A 14847-nucleotide genomic window follows, 5' to 3' on the forward strand; every position below is an offset into this window, starting at 1 on the left:
AATATTTTAATTTGTCTGATTATCTGAAAATATTTTAATTTGTTCAAAGCATCTTTTTTCATCACTCCAATACATATTTGGTCATAGCATCAAATTTGTACATTTCCTTTCAAATTTGGTCAAAGCATCTTATTTCATCACTTCAATTCAAATTTGGCCATAGCATTTATTGATCACTCCAATACATTTATTTAGTCATAGCATCAAATTTGATCAATTCCTTTCAAATTTGGGCATAGCATTTTATCATCATCCCTGTTCAAATTTGGTCATAGCATGGAATTTGATCAGTCCCTTTCAAATTTGGTCATATCTGTTTGAAAATGTGAAAAAGTTTTACCTCATTTGCCTGTAATTCTGGTAGACAGACCCATTGTAGAAAACTTGCTTCACTGTTCGCTATGACTGTGTGGTAACTGTCTATACCATGACATCTACACAACTGCTTTACAAAATATCTCCTATAAATTAGAGAATATCTTCACTGAATTCAGCCAGTCAAGGTCGTTAAAACTTTCATTTGTTGTTGAATTCATATTCAAAAGGCAGTTAATCTTAATAAATTGATGAAACAATAAAAATCTAAATTTGAGTTAATAAATTGATGAAACACAGTTTAAAAAAGTGAGAAAAAAAACTTAAAAGAAAAGTAAATCATTAAAATGATACAACAATTTTATAATTTATTACCTAGGCCATGGAGATTTACATTCATCACAAAGTTTAGCAGCCGCCTCAAACATTCTCCTAATTTTCTCATCAGGCATAGATTTCTTTGATGTTCCATATAGTCTATGGATATGCCTTGCCACTACAGTCAAAGAAAACCGAACCCTGGCAATGTGTTCTATCTTGTCAAGGACATCACTGTCACACACGATGTATGGAACTGCCTCTCTCAACATCTGAGTTGCTATGGTAACCTCTTCATTTCCCCTGTATTGTTGATGCAGTGAATCCTAAAAATATTTTTTTCTTAATCAATTTAAAAAAAATTCTGAAACATGTCCTATAATTTTTCAAGGGTAAATCAGTCATAATATCCATCGCAATAAGAGGTACAGTTCTTAAAGTGATATATATCATCATACTTATCTGTCAATTACCTAATAATGAATAAAACACTTTTTACAAAACAATGCCATTTTTGATAGGTCCTTTTGTTATATATTTTAACTGTGACAATTTTAAGTTTGATTTAGCTTAAACATATTTATTTATAGTGGATTGGGAAACAAGTTATTACAACTAATACTAATCCCTTTCCACTTTGTGGATGTGGGTGCTGCCTTGTAGTGGCATTAGCCTGCTCTTTATCAAAATCTACAAGGGTGTCTTTTATGTGCAAGAGATATTGCTCTCTCTTAACAGGGGTCAGCCATTTGGGTCCCCTTCCGACAGACTATCTTTGTTTCTTGAGACCCTACTCACAAATGGTGTCAAGGGAGAGCTGAAAATTCAGTCTTTGTAATTTTCACCCTGGAATGGAATCAATTAAGGAACCCTGTGCTTGTAGTCTGTTGCGCTAACCACTTAACCACAGCTCTCCTAGGAACCTTTATGCCTGGTGTGTGAAATCCAAACAAAACTTCATTAAACTTATAAATTGCTGTTCAATAAAATTTTGTTGATAAAAAGACGATTCTTCTATTGGTTTTAAGATGTAATGCTGGAGAAAAATGTAATCATTTATAGACTATCCTCTACTGACTGCATGTAAAAGAAATTTTACAATTAAACATTTGATGTTTTAAATTCAGGTTCTTCAATACCTGCACATATAACTAAGATGTTTTTCTTACCTCCATACATTGAAGAACAAGAAGACATAGCTCCACCGTGTTGTGAGGATCTGTAGAACCTTTAACTACATCATTGGCTAGGGTAAAGTAGGCAGACAAGTGATTCTGTATTTCATGGTCGCTACTGAAAATAGAAACATCATATAGGTCAACCCTTTGATCTTAAACATTGCAATAAAGTTATATTTTCATTGGCTGACCCAGGAATCTATCCCGCTTGAACTATTGAAGTCATACTACAATCACTTTTTCATTGTGGCATCAGATATTTTGTATTATGATGTCAAAATTTAAGTGGAACTTATTAATGTCCAGTAATGGCGAACAAATAGCGATAAGGTGTTTGATTTATGGTAAAGAATAATCTCTTTGTGACTTGATAATATGCAAAACAAAGGGAACAGATCTTTTATGTAGCACTCACAGTGATAAAAGTGTCTCAAATGATGATCTTGCCAAGTTTGAGATTGTAGCATCTAATGGTGGCAAAACATACCATTCACATCAAAAGAATATTTTAACCAGGTAAGCAGAGCAACAATCTTTGAAGGTCAAATACTTAAATTATCTAACCTTGTCTGCATCAACTGTTGTAACAGAAAGGATCTGACAACTGGTGTAGGGTCAATGGTATCATCAAATATGGTCAGTTCTTTAAACAAAACTCTTCCTGTTTTCTTGGTCTTACTTTGACCAGTGATATATGACAGGAGTTTATCAATAACCTCCTTGGACGGTGGTGTTCCATCAGCAAAACACAGCTGTGATACAACCTCCATAAAGAAACTATTACAGCGTCGTCTGTAGTCATTGTATTTCTTCATTTCTAATCTGCATAAAAAGAAAGTTCTCATCTTATGAATAGAAACTAGATAACAAAATATGGTAGAAAGGTTTCTTTATAATGTTCTTTTTAACTTTTTTCCCCTTTTTTTTTTACTAAACTTTTTTTTCTCAAGATTTTAAAGGGGATGAAAAGTACTATACACGGATGAATACTGCACATAAAAAATCAAACTTTACAAGGGGGAAAAAAATCAAATATTGAGGTTATCATTTGTCCACATGTTGCTGTAAAAATTTAATATACTGTTGAGTTATTATTTTTAATGAAATGAGTGAAAGGAGTAGGGTCAATAAGGCCCTCATTTGGCCTCATAATTACTGCAAATTTAAAAGTTATCATACATAATTTTAAATTACTGAAAACTTGACTAAGGTACGGGGTATTCAGAAAAACAAAAAAAATTTGGACATTGAACAAGTTACCATGGCAACAAATCATGACTTAATTTGCATATTTTGTAAAATTTCATGATTTTCCTTGTTTTTCATCAAATTTTAAGTATATTTTAGATTGAAAAAGTATGTGCGCACCCAAGAAACAACTTTATATTTGGTAAGATTTTGTCAATAGATATAATAAAGCGTCTGTTAAATCATTGTGTTGTTTCTTGGCTGCCCACGATGTTTCCACAACAGAAATAAAGATAGAAAATTGCATAAATTCTATATTTTTCATCGTTTTTGTGAAAACACTACATATTATGACGTAATTGTGACGTCACCAAATAAAAATCTTAATGTTTTTCATTTATATTTCTTTACCCTATGCATTTCTCAACATTATGTGCCAAAACAAGGCCTTAATGCCCCTACTCCTTTGTATTTTTTGTGGATATTTGATTTCGTGGTTAAGCCAAATTTCGTTATAAACTATTTGTTTAATATTACAAAACATACTTTACACAGATATGTAGCTTGAAGCTAACATTGTCACATTGTATCACACAAGCCAAATTTTAGTTATTAAACCTTACTCTTTATCAGTTTTGTCAGGGTCAATGTCTTCTGGGAAATTTTTGTGACAATCTGGACAATCATATTCCTTGAGTTGGATATTGCCATGGAAACATTTTCTGCACATCACATGACTACAGGGCAGTCTGACTGGTGCCCCATCTATCGTGGTTTCACATGAAACACAGTCTGTTTGTTTGCTGAAAATTCAGAAAAACATAATGGTATAGTTTGTTGATTGTTCAATGATGTCATTTACTCTGATTAATGGAGAGTCAACCAGTATAACTCGTTCATAAAAAGGAATTCCAAATTGGTCTTTTCAAATAATGAAGTACAGTGGTCTGTGTGGTTTGTTGCAATATGGAATATCTCTGTTTATTCCTGTATTATTCAAAACATCTTTGTTATTCAAAGTAATAAAAACAAATACATTGATAAATTCTTACCCAAAACATTGTGTCACAACATCTTTGTTGCAGTGTTTTATAAACTTTTCCACTTTTTCCAGACTTTTCAAATCTTTCATGTCTGCCCCTTCTCTAAGTGTCTGTTAAAAATAAATATACTATTAACATAGATTTGAACATTTCTAACATTTTTTTTTAGACGTTCATATACACCTACTGTATTTCAATGGACAATTGATTTCAATGTTTTTATCAATTCTTCACATATGCCTATTGCGAAAATAATATTTTATTGAACACTTTAATTTTTGGTTCACCTTTATCCTTGAAGTCTATGAAACCCAATTAATTGTCTCATGAAAAATAATGTTTCTGCACTCTGGAACAAGTCTCAATTTCAAGCAAAAACTATTTAACATTATATACTAATATACTCACACCCCAGAATGGCATACATCTTTTGATACTAATCTCATCTTTATCTGTCGTACAAACATGTTCTATAAATAACTTCACTACAACCACCCTGGTCCACTGAAATCTACAAAAATACATAAGAATTGAACAAGAATGTGTCCCCAGTACACAGATGCCCCATCTGCACTATTATTTTCTATGTTTAATGGACCGTGAAAATTGGGGAAAATCTCTAATGTGGCATTAAAATTAGAAAGATCATATCATAGGGAACATGTGTACAAAGTTTTAAGTTGTTCAGACCTTAAAAACTACCTTGACCAAAAACTTTAACCTGAAGTGGGACAGATGGACGAACGGACGAACAGACCAGATAACAAAATGCCCATAAATGGGGCATAAAAATCTATAAAATAGCAAGAGATCATGAAGCTGGATTTGGAAGTGATTTTTGCTTGTGTGCAACTACAGCGTTGCTGTCAAGTGACACAACAATTAAGAGAGATGAAATGTTGTATCCCATGTGCTGCTATTGTAAAATCAATGATTTCAGAAGTTATACGTCAAATTCTCATGAATTTCGTTCTGGGACTTGAGTGCAAGTCATTTACTACACTCAAGACTTTTTTTACTCGTTTGTAGTATTGGACATATACCACAAAGCAGAATAACTTGGGTTAATGAGGTTTAGAAATACGGTATGGATGTTTTCCCAGTTTATCATTTTTAGTAACAATGAATTCAACCTTGGATTTAAGTTGGGTCATCAACAACAGTTTTTTAGAAAGTTTTTGTATGAAGTTCAAGATTGTACATTTGTATTGGTATAAAGTTCAAGATTATACTTTAGTACTAGTAACATGGTCTGGTCTACTATAGTACCAATGCTTAGAAAACTAATTTACCTAACACTTTCTATCCCTTTCTGACAATGATCTCCATAGTGGTATTCTCTGTTCTCAACATCCTGCATAAAATGTCCAATAATTCTTTCTACCACAGGTCTATAATCACAGACTTGTCGTAGCCATTTTGTCCTTGATTCTATTTTGTTTAAGTCATCCCTGTTGGGTTCCAGGTTATCAACTAACATATGTAATGCTAAGACATCTAATGTCTGTATAAAAGATAATACAAACAATCAATAGCAGGAATAAATAGAGAATATTGTACAATACAACAGTCGACACCAACCACCAACACCCTAGATTAAGGATGTTTGCTCCTCTACTTTTTGAATTTTTACCAGATTTTCGGAATCCTCTGGTTTTATCCATGTATTAACATTAAAATATTTTGCCCACTAACCCCTACTTTTCATATTTTTATTACATATTATTTAAAAAGCCATATTACAAAATCTTATGATATCCTTGTTATTTTTTCATAGTTTTTTAAACAAAAAAGGTGCCAATGTTAAGTGAAAGAAAAATCTAGAGAGAATTATTTCCCGCCAAATTTTCAACGGCTTATATCTTGAAAACAAGCACACGGACCCTCTATTTTTTTCTGCTTTTTTAGTTTCTTTATTTATATATCATCAATTCATAATAGTCTTTTAAAAAGCTTGTTATTTTTTAACAGAGTAGCGAACATCCTTAATATAAAACATGCAATTGTTTGAAAAAGAACATTGGTATAAAATTGAGAATGGAAATGGGGAATGTGTCAAAGAGACAACAACCCAACCAAAGAGCAGCCAAAGGCCACCAACTGGTCTTCAATACAGCGAGAAAATTCCTCACAAGGAGTTGTGCTTCAACTGGCCCCTAAACAAAAATGTGCAATAGTTCAGTGATAATGGACATCATACTAAACTTTAAAAAAAAATTAATTTAAAAATCATACAAGACTAACAAAGGCCAGAGGCTCCTGACTTCAGTTGAACATGTTTTTTTGAGATCTCAACCCTCCCCTTTACCTCTATCCAATGTAGAAAAACAATCACATAGTAAAACGCACAGTAAAACTTTTTTTAGATACTATAACAATAAAATGCTGCATGTAACAAAGTTATAAAAACTTTTTGGTTACAAACAATTTAGTTCATTGCTCTAATCTTTTTTGGAAATCATTGCTGCTTTAAGAAATCTGTTACAGCATTCTTGCAGTTCATTTTCAAAATCTGATGCTGAACAGTTTTTTAACTTACAGTGCATTCATTTAGGTCAGAAAATGTACTCTAGAAATTTACATAATAACAAAGCAGGTACTTTAATTTTAATAATATATGATTTACTGAAAATAATTTATTCCTACATAATAATTCCTCCATTTTTTTTCTCAGCTATACTTACAAGTTCGTCTTCAGTCACTAGGTAGAAGGAGGATTGGCTCTGCTGGAATTCTAATGTCTTTTGACTACATTCTGGCCACACATGAACAATATGTGAAAAGTTTTTAAACCTTGTATTATGTAGTATAAAAGTCATGTGACAGCCTAATATGGAGGGTAGCAATCTTCCAAATTCTCCTCTCAGTAGATATTTACAGCCTACTATCAAACTCTCACATATCAGCTGAAAAACACATAAAAATACATAGATACAAACAACTAGATATATCAAAATTAAAAGCCATGATTTCTAATCAATTCTATTTATGGTATAATACATCTCTAAACTCATATTTATCTTCAACCAAAACAACTGAAGAAAGAATAAAGGGCAGATGCTATATTACAAAAGTTCATACAAGGTAGTGATAAATGAACAGCGCTTTTACCATATCCTTATCAAAAAATGAACCCCAATCTGCTTTCTCATCAGTCTCAAATTCCCTGTAATTCAATATAAAATCGTTTGGAGCAAATAAAAACCCTATGTTCATATCATTATTTTGAAAGACAAATATGAAAAGTCAAGCAATATACTTGATTTTTTTGGATTTCATTGGTATAGGTACACAACACAAACATCATGTGCAACAAGGTATAGCTTTTCCATAGGCTTCTAGGCATACCTTAAAATCAATTATCCACAAACACTGGTAATAATGAGATAAATGAATCCCCAGTATTTATTTAGCTATACATTACATTGCATTCTGCTTCAGACTGTATAGGATGAACCATGTAGACAAAATCCTGTATGTAAGCTTTAAGAACTTGGTGGATATATGTTCCCTCTATACCTGATAGAAGTCTACCCATAGGTACGGACTGGAGAATACCTGAGGCTTTCAGTACCACATCAAAATCACTATCTGTAAAACAAAAGAATGTCCTTCCAGCTAAAGCATACCAATTAAATCTTTTGACTATTTATTTAATAAATAGAATTCATCATTATTTTAGTCTTACAGACTATTTTACACTAATTGTTGTTTAAAAATACCAAAAGTCTTGAAATTTCATTACTTGAATGCTACTTTCAAAAAACATTTCTTTGGAACTTACATGATCAACATTGAAAACTTTATCCCTTAAATTTAAATTTTACAAGAGTAGCTATAAAATTAAAATATTTTGTCGATGCCTAGTATTACCTAATGCTTCTTTTGTTTCCATATAGTTCCTTAAAACATCTTCAATCTGTCCAAAAATGATCCATGAGAATGGCATCTTAGCAGAAAACACCCTTCCATCTACAGATGTTGTTTTAACAGTTATTTCCTGTAGTTCTTGTAGACGTGTGGGCGATACCATTAAAGAATACTTTAATTGGGTCAGTTCTGGATCATTCAAAATTTGTAACCAAATGGCAACTTGCCAATCTTGGTCACTAGAGTTTGCTAAAATGTCTAAATTTCTATTTGTATCCATAAAAGCAATGATGCCAGCTAACACAGGTATGACCTTGGCCTCTAAACATTGGACAGCAAAGTTTCTACAAAATAAAAGATAATTCGTAACAAAACATTTCCATAACGTTAAAAAATAATAAATCAAAACAAATGTACTTTGTTACTTGAATTACCCTGATAGGAAAAAACAACGACTAGTTGTGTAGTTGATAATAATAAAATATATAAGATAACTTCTTAAATTTGACTTTCACACTGTGAAAGCAGACAATATAAGGTCAATAAGCACATGATTCAGCTTACCAATATTTAGCTAGATAGTTTTAACATCAAGATACCGTAATTTGTTATTTCTAACAAAAATGCAACACTGTGATGTCACTTTCATGCAGGTTGGCAGCAAGTTTGTATTGGTTGAGGAAGCCAGAGTATCTGGACAGATTTTTCAATTAAGATCAGCCATGAGCAGGGCTCAAACACACAACAGCTTTTATTTGTTAAGAAATATGTTAAGGAGTTGAGACCAAATCCACCAACCTGAAGGTACCAGCTCTGTTCAAGTTTTCTGGTTTAGTAGCTTCTGTAGTTAACCAGTTCCTAATTTGTCTCCCAATATTCTGTTCTTTTTCTTTAAGGATACCTGTCATATGTTTGGCTATTCCTGACAGTACTGTCATTTTACCTGAAATAAAAACTTAGGAATGAAGTCCATACACTTGCATGACAAGGAAACTGCTTTCATTGTTTTCTTCATCTAAAAGTAATAATGAGGGATTCAACACAAATGTAGAACAAAGTATACTCCAAGACAGTCAATCTTTGCTATATTATATCTGGACAACTCGGCACATGTAAGTAATACCTTTCGCTCTTTTATTTGGTTAGATCTCTTTTATCTTTTTTCAATTCAAATTTTATTGACACCTCTGTTAGTATTAAATAAATTTATCAAATGACAAGATAATGTACAAAATACACAACACAAGTTGTACAAAGCAACTACCTTGCATCAATTACAAGATCAGATGACTAAGACCAGGACAGGATGAAATTTTGACATTTTCTATTTCAAATTTTTAATGATTTCCATATGCTGTTCAAAATCAAAGCTTAAATAAATACCTTCTTCAACCTGCATCCAATTAAGTATTATCTTAAGTCTGTCTACAGCTCTAGTTTCATCAGACTTTGGATCTTTTACATTTCCCAAGGCAGGTTGTATACATTTCTTAATCAAATAACCAATTTTAAAATGTTTATGTGTTTCAGTTTTTTCTTCTATATGTATGTCCATTAAATCTATTTCTTCATTTGTCTCCATTGTTTCTATGTCTCTGTCCTCATGACCTCTCTCTATTTCCATATCAACCTCAGGTCTGTCCGTCGTTACATCTAACAAGGCACTGACAGATTTCCCTGACATTTCTGCAACTGATGGAATATCTTCAGGAGCAGGATGGATATCATCAATGTGAACTGAGTGCCATAAACCACACTGAAAAGAATAAATCAGGGGTATATATCAATAAAAGTTCAAAATAAACGCAAATGTTTATCTAGTGTAGAATTGTCTATCATATCATAATTGTTCAACTTTCAAATGCTTGGTTCATTATCTAATAGAGAGTATGAATCTTATAATAGTTATCAAAGGTACCAGGATTATAAATTCTCCCAAGATTGTGGTGTTACCAACCTGAAATCCCGTAAAGCATCCGCCAGCTATACCCGGAGTTGTATAAGGAGGACAACATGGATATGAGCCACTCTGTCGTGGATCTGCTGTAATGATCCCTACATTGTGATGTTACTAACCTGAAATCCTGTAAAGCATCCACCAGCTATACCAGGGAGTTGTATAAGGAGGACAACATGGATATGAGCCTCTCTGTGATGTATCTGTTGTAATTCATCCTGTAAAGTGTTTCTAGCACATGCTATCAAGTCTCCATTCTGGTCACCACTATCACATTGTATAATTAACAACATATCATCTGAAGTAGTCTGATCCAGGAATGACCTATTAAAATATCAAAATGTTTCCACTGTATTAAAATCAATGGTAATTTGTAATACAGGCAACCTCTGTGATGTCTTGTTTGGTTCTATTCATCACAATTGAGTTAATTGTTGAAAGATTCATATCAAAGATTAATTTAAAAAATATGAGGTCAAGGTCAGAAAATGAGGTCATGGTCATCAACCAACTACGCTATTCAGATGTGTACACCTTACAATAATTCTATTCACAAAATAAAGTTCACTAAGAAATGAATCTAAACAAAAATCAAACATTGACCAATGAACAATGAAAATGATGTCAAGGTCAGATGAACATTAACAGACAAACATGCATGTACAGCTTATGACCATTTCATTGTACCTATAAAGTATCCAAACATTAAAGAGAACATTTTATAAAATAAGCATATCATATTTTGTGTCACTTATGCCACCATGTTTGCCACCAGATCATTTTAATGAAGAAATTTGAAGTGTGATTAAATGGACATAGTTTGTAAGTAAACATATCCTCCAATCCAGGTACTTTAAAAATATGTTGCCTTGTAGTTTAGTGTAAATTCTTTAAAATTGATCCTGTAGCCTTATTTCTTATCTGATCAGATTGAAATTAGGGAATTGAATATAGAAACTTTAATATAACATGGTAATTTTGGGTATATAACTCATACTTGATTTGTCTACTGAATTGTTGTTCTGTGTCAAATGATTGAAGATTCAGTAAAACTATATTTTTCCTCAGAATAGGTAGAAATCTACACAATATATCTATATCTGCTATGGACAGTAACTTGGAATTGGTTGTTATCTGAAATATATAAAACTTATTTCATTATTGTAACAGAAACCAAAACAGTGAATGGGTGATCACAGAATTTTGTGAAATTTTGAAAGCAACTAGAGCATCAGGAACATGAATATAAAAAATTATATACATGTATGTGATTTCAATATTTTGTGAGATAAAAGCAATTGACTATCTTATATGAATTACAACTGTCGAGAATGAATGAAATTTTGAAACCTGTCCTATAAATGTTCTTAAAATTAGTATTATTGTAATTTTTTTCCAGCTTCCTTCCATATACAACTAGTTGAGCTTTACCTGTGCATGTATGTTTTTCTGTTGTTGGTTTGCTACTTTATAACGTAGATAATCTGCCAGACTTTCATGGTGCTGTACTGAGAAATATGTTTCAAATATCTGGTCATCTTCAAGTTCAAGCACTGCTGCTGGTGTAGCACACCATAATAGAATACCTTTAGCATCTTTTAGAATCTAAAGAAAACATTTCTACGGTTAAAATGTAACTTTAACAGAAGACATCAGAAAATCATTAAAATTTTCAGGTGACTATTTAAAAGTAATAAAGTAAAAATTTGAAAAGCAGCTAGACTCTCCAGTAAAATAATCAGTAGAAAAATTGGATAAAATGAGTCTGATTGAACAAAAGTACAACTAATAGATCTATAAATTGAACCTTGAATCTAAAAACTGTTTTATAAAGGTGTATTATGATACCTCATTTTCCATTTCTGGTATAGCTTGGTCACTACACTCTCTTCCCAGACAGGCATACAGTATAATAGCAGCACAAGTGTCGTCATGGTAACCCATAAAAGCATCTCCAATTTGTCTGCTTTCTTTTCTGTAATGAAGAAAATATCTTTATACATTATAGATTTCTTTTCCAACTTTTTACTATGAAATAAGGTGTTTATTAAATTGTCGCAGAAATGCAACCATGATGACAAACATGAGCATGTTTCATGCTTTACTGGGTTTTTATCTCATTGGTGTGTATCCTACATCTAATTTGGAATTAGTTGTCTCCCTTATTTTGGAACTTTAAATTGAAATGATCAAACTTCATGTAAACTCAAATTCACTTTTTAATGTTTTAATTGTTGGATTACCTTCTCCTAAGTGCATATTAAATTTCTGAATTTTTAACATTCATTTAGACATTAAGCATTCAATAGTGAATTATTGAACTTTGTTACACAATGCAATGTAAATAAAGAAGAGTATCTGATGTATATAACCATGATGTACTTACTTTTGCCTAAAATGTCTCATATGCATAGGAACTTTGACTTCACAGAACTGCTGTGCCCATTCCTGTAACTTGACTGTGAGTTGTAGGTGAGACGGTGTCAGCATGGTCTTAAGTGATAAGAAATGTTTCTCAAGTCTGTTAATCAGTGGTATTGGAAACTTGTCATATACAATCTGTTTCTCTGCTACTACAATCAGTCTAAAAAATAGAAAATTCCCATTAATATTTTTAACACATTAGGTTAACTTTACACTAAGCCACTGCTGCTTATTTCTCACTTGTCAGGTGCAGGGACAATTGCTTGAGACATTGAAATATGTGAAAAATTGTCATAAGTGGCAACTACTATTTCTACATTTAATATGATTATACTCTAAAACAAAATTTCTTATTTTATACATATATCATACATATAAAAAGATTACACTTCCAACTTTGACTTTGAAAATTGATTTCTAATGTCCCTTCCACAACCCCAACAGAACTTGTTCAAGGTTTCTATTCAACAATTGTTTCTAAGGGTCTGATGAAAATAGATTTTTTTTCACTTCTTTTTGAATTTCAGCATTATCCATTTTTTCAACAATAGTCAGAATCTAGAAATATTATAGTGTTATTAACCGGCTGTTTCTGTACGGGTCTCGAGGCCAATACAACAAACCTTGAATCTATACCTGTGCCAATACAGAAACAGCCAGTTCATAACACTTTTATTAAATGATTATAAGAAAATTAAAAACCGTAATCAATACAGGGCCAATACAGCTTTTTTCCCGCTTTTTTCTGTATTGGCCCTGTTCGAAGAGCAATACTATAGTATTAATGAATGGATGTTTTTATAATGGCCCTGTTATATGTCCAAGGTCTGTAATAATGGTCTAGGCAACGCTGAGGGCCATTACAGACATCCGAGGCCATTAAATATTGTTTAAACTAAAAAAGCACCCATTTCTTAGTACATTTATTAACCAACTGAACACAAGTGTATGTGTTGCTGCCAACTTGGTGTACCCTCTTACTCTTTTAATGACAGTTTAGTTTGAAAAAAATAATTTGTACTTCACCATGATAAAGCTTTAAATAAACAAAATATCCAAGATATTAAGTTGAAAGACGTTATTTGTTGAAAAACAGGATGAACAGTGATCCCTTTATATGATTCATTAATGTTGGTTGCTGGTTACTCAATTAAATAAAATACAAAAAGGTATTATACTCTTTACAACTTAATTTTATTAACTTTATTAAAAACCATAACTGGGCTTAATACAGACAAACTGGACATTAATACAGGGCCATGGATTACAGAAAAACAGGGCATTAATACAGGGCCATTACAGAAAAACAGGTTAATAATAAATCTTGATTTATATTGACAGTGAAACGTTTTCAGTATTGCACATGCTGATTTATTCGTATTAGGGCTTATTTGCTCATATTCTTTAATAATACATTATTCTCAGCTACTTGTTATGATAAGACTTTTATACTTATTCTCAGTATAAATTCCATTTATTTATTGCTTGGTAAAAGCCCTGTAACTACTCAGACTAAAAAGTTTATAAAATAAGATATTTACCTGAACTTTCTGTGTACCCTACATTTCACTCGATGTGACCCAAGACCTAAGTCTACATATCTCTCTCCACCAAACTCTACATAATACTGTAATGTACAAGAATTGTTAATAAATACACTTGAAAATTTAAGAAATACAATTTAAGTGTTGTTCTTTTTTTTAATTTTAAGTGTCTTTTAATAGAAAAAGTGAAACAACGCTTAATAAATGTTTAGCTTTGGAAGTGCTTTTCTCGATTTACCCTTCATCAGGAACACTCAAAGCAGAAAACATATGAAAGCCGAGAATGAATAGGAACTGAAACATCTGAAAAGCCATATGAACAAAAAGCACATACAAATAATTGCTGAATCAATCTGAGGTCAACTCCCTATAGATTAAACTTCAAGTTCTTTATCATTTTAAAATTTAGATAGAAACAAACAGTTTCAGAAAAGAAGTATTGACTACTAAGCTGAAGATACCCTTAGAGACTGATAGTCCACCTGCCTACCCAGTACTAGATATTTTGTCAATTCATTATGACTATAACACACAAATGAAGGATTAAGTCTTTCCATTTTTTGTTCTTTTTTTTTAGTGTGGTAAGATAAACCTTTTAATCTCAGAGTATATTTAGCAGAATTTTTGGAACAAAGAAAAAAGCTGTATATATGGGCTTATATTCGCTTGACATCCAACACATTCCAAATTATTTACATGTCCATATCAGTTTTTTTGCAATATACAAACACCTTTTGATAATTATATTTTACCTGATTCAGGGCATCATACAGACTTTCATACAGATTCTCCAAGTTTAACAGGATAACAGTACTGCCAGTCTCCATACAAACTTTGATACGGTTTATATTTCTACACACCTAAAACAAATTCTTTCTGTATAATATACATGACAAGTCACTTACACAAAACTTAGCAAAATAAGAATGTTAAGATGATTCACTATCAAATGCAAAATTTTGACTGAGTAAAGTTTAGTTATCAAGCAATGTGCATTATCAAATTCAAGA

General features: G+C 31.9%; 1 protein-coding gene across 1 annotated transcript in view; it reads right to left on the reverse strand.

Moving 5' to 3' along the window:
• LOC139522670 (E3 ubiquitin-protein ligase rnf213-alpha-like) overlaps positions 1-14847 on the reverse strand; it is a 107157-nt gene that overhangs the window by 31752 nt on the left and 60558 nt on the right. The window contains exons 49-68 of the mRNA XM_071316138.1: positions 14590-14697; positions 13835-13920; positions 12256-12453; positions 11718-11844; positions 11301-11474; positions 10867-11003; positions 9989-10193; positions 9296-9668; positions 8711-8855; positions 7916-8256; positions 7467-7633; positions 6727-6948; positions 5335-5546; positions 4451-4553; positions 4052-4152; positions 3623-3802; positions 2376-2633; positions 1803-1926; positions 691-959; positions 341-461 (exon numbers count right to left, since the gene is read on the reverse strand). Of these exons, the coding sequence (XP_071172239.1) occupies positions 341-461; positions 691-959; positions 1803-1926; positions 2376-2633; positions 3623-3802; positions 4052-4152; positions 4451-4553; positions 5335-5546; positions 6727-6948; positions 7467-7633; positions 7916-8256; positions 8711-8855; positions 9296-9668; positions 9989-10193; positions 10867-11003; positions 11301-11474; positions 11718-11844; positions 12256-12453; positions 13835-13920; positions 14590-14697 (3651 nt within the window). The remainder of the gene's footprint in view (positions 1-340; positions 462-690; positions 960-1802; positions 1927-2375; positions 2634-3622; positions 3803-4051; positions 4153-4450; positions 4554-5334; positions 5547-6726; positions 6949-7466; positions 7634-7915; positions 8257-8710; positions 8856-9295; positions 9669-9988; positions 10194-10866; positions 11004-11300; positions 11475-11717; positions 11845-12255; positions 12454-13834; positions 13921-14589; positions 14698-14847) is intronic.

The sequence above is a fragment of the Mytilus edulis genome, chromosome 5 (genome assembly GCF_963676685.1).
Source record: "Mytilus edulis chromosome 5, xbMytEdul2.2, whole genome shotgun sequence".
In the NCBI taxonomy this organism is placed as follows: domain Eukaryota; kingdom Metazoa; phylum Mollusca; class Bivalvia; order Mytilida; family Mytilidae; genus Mytilus; species Mytilus edulis.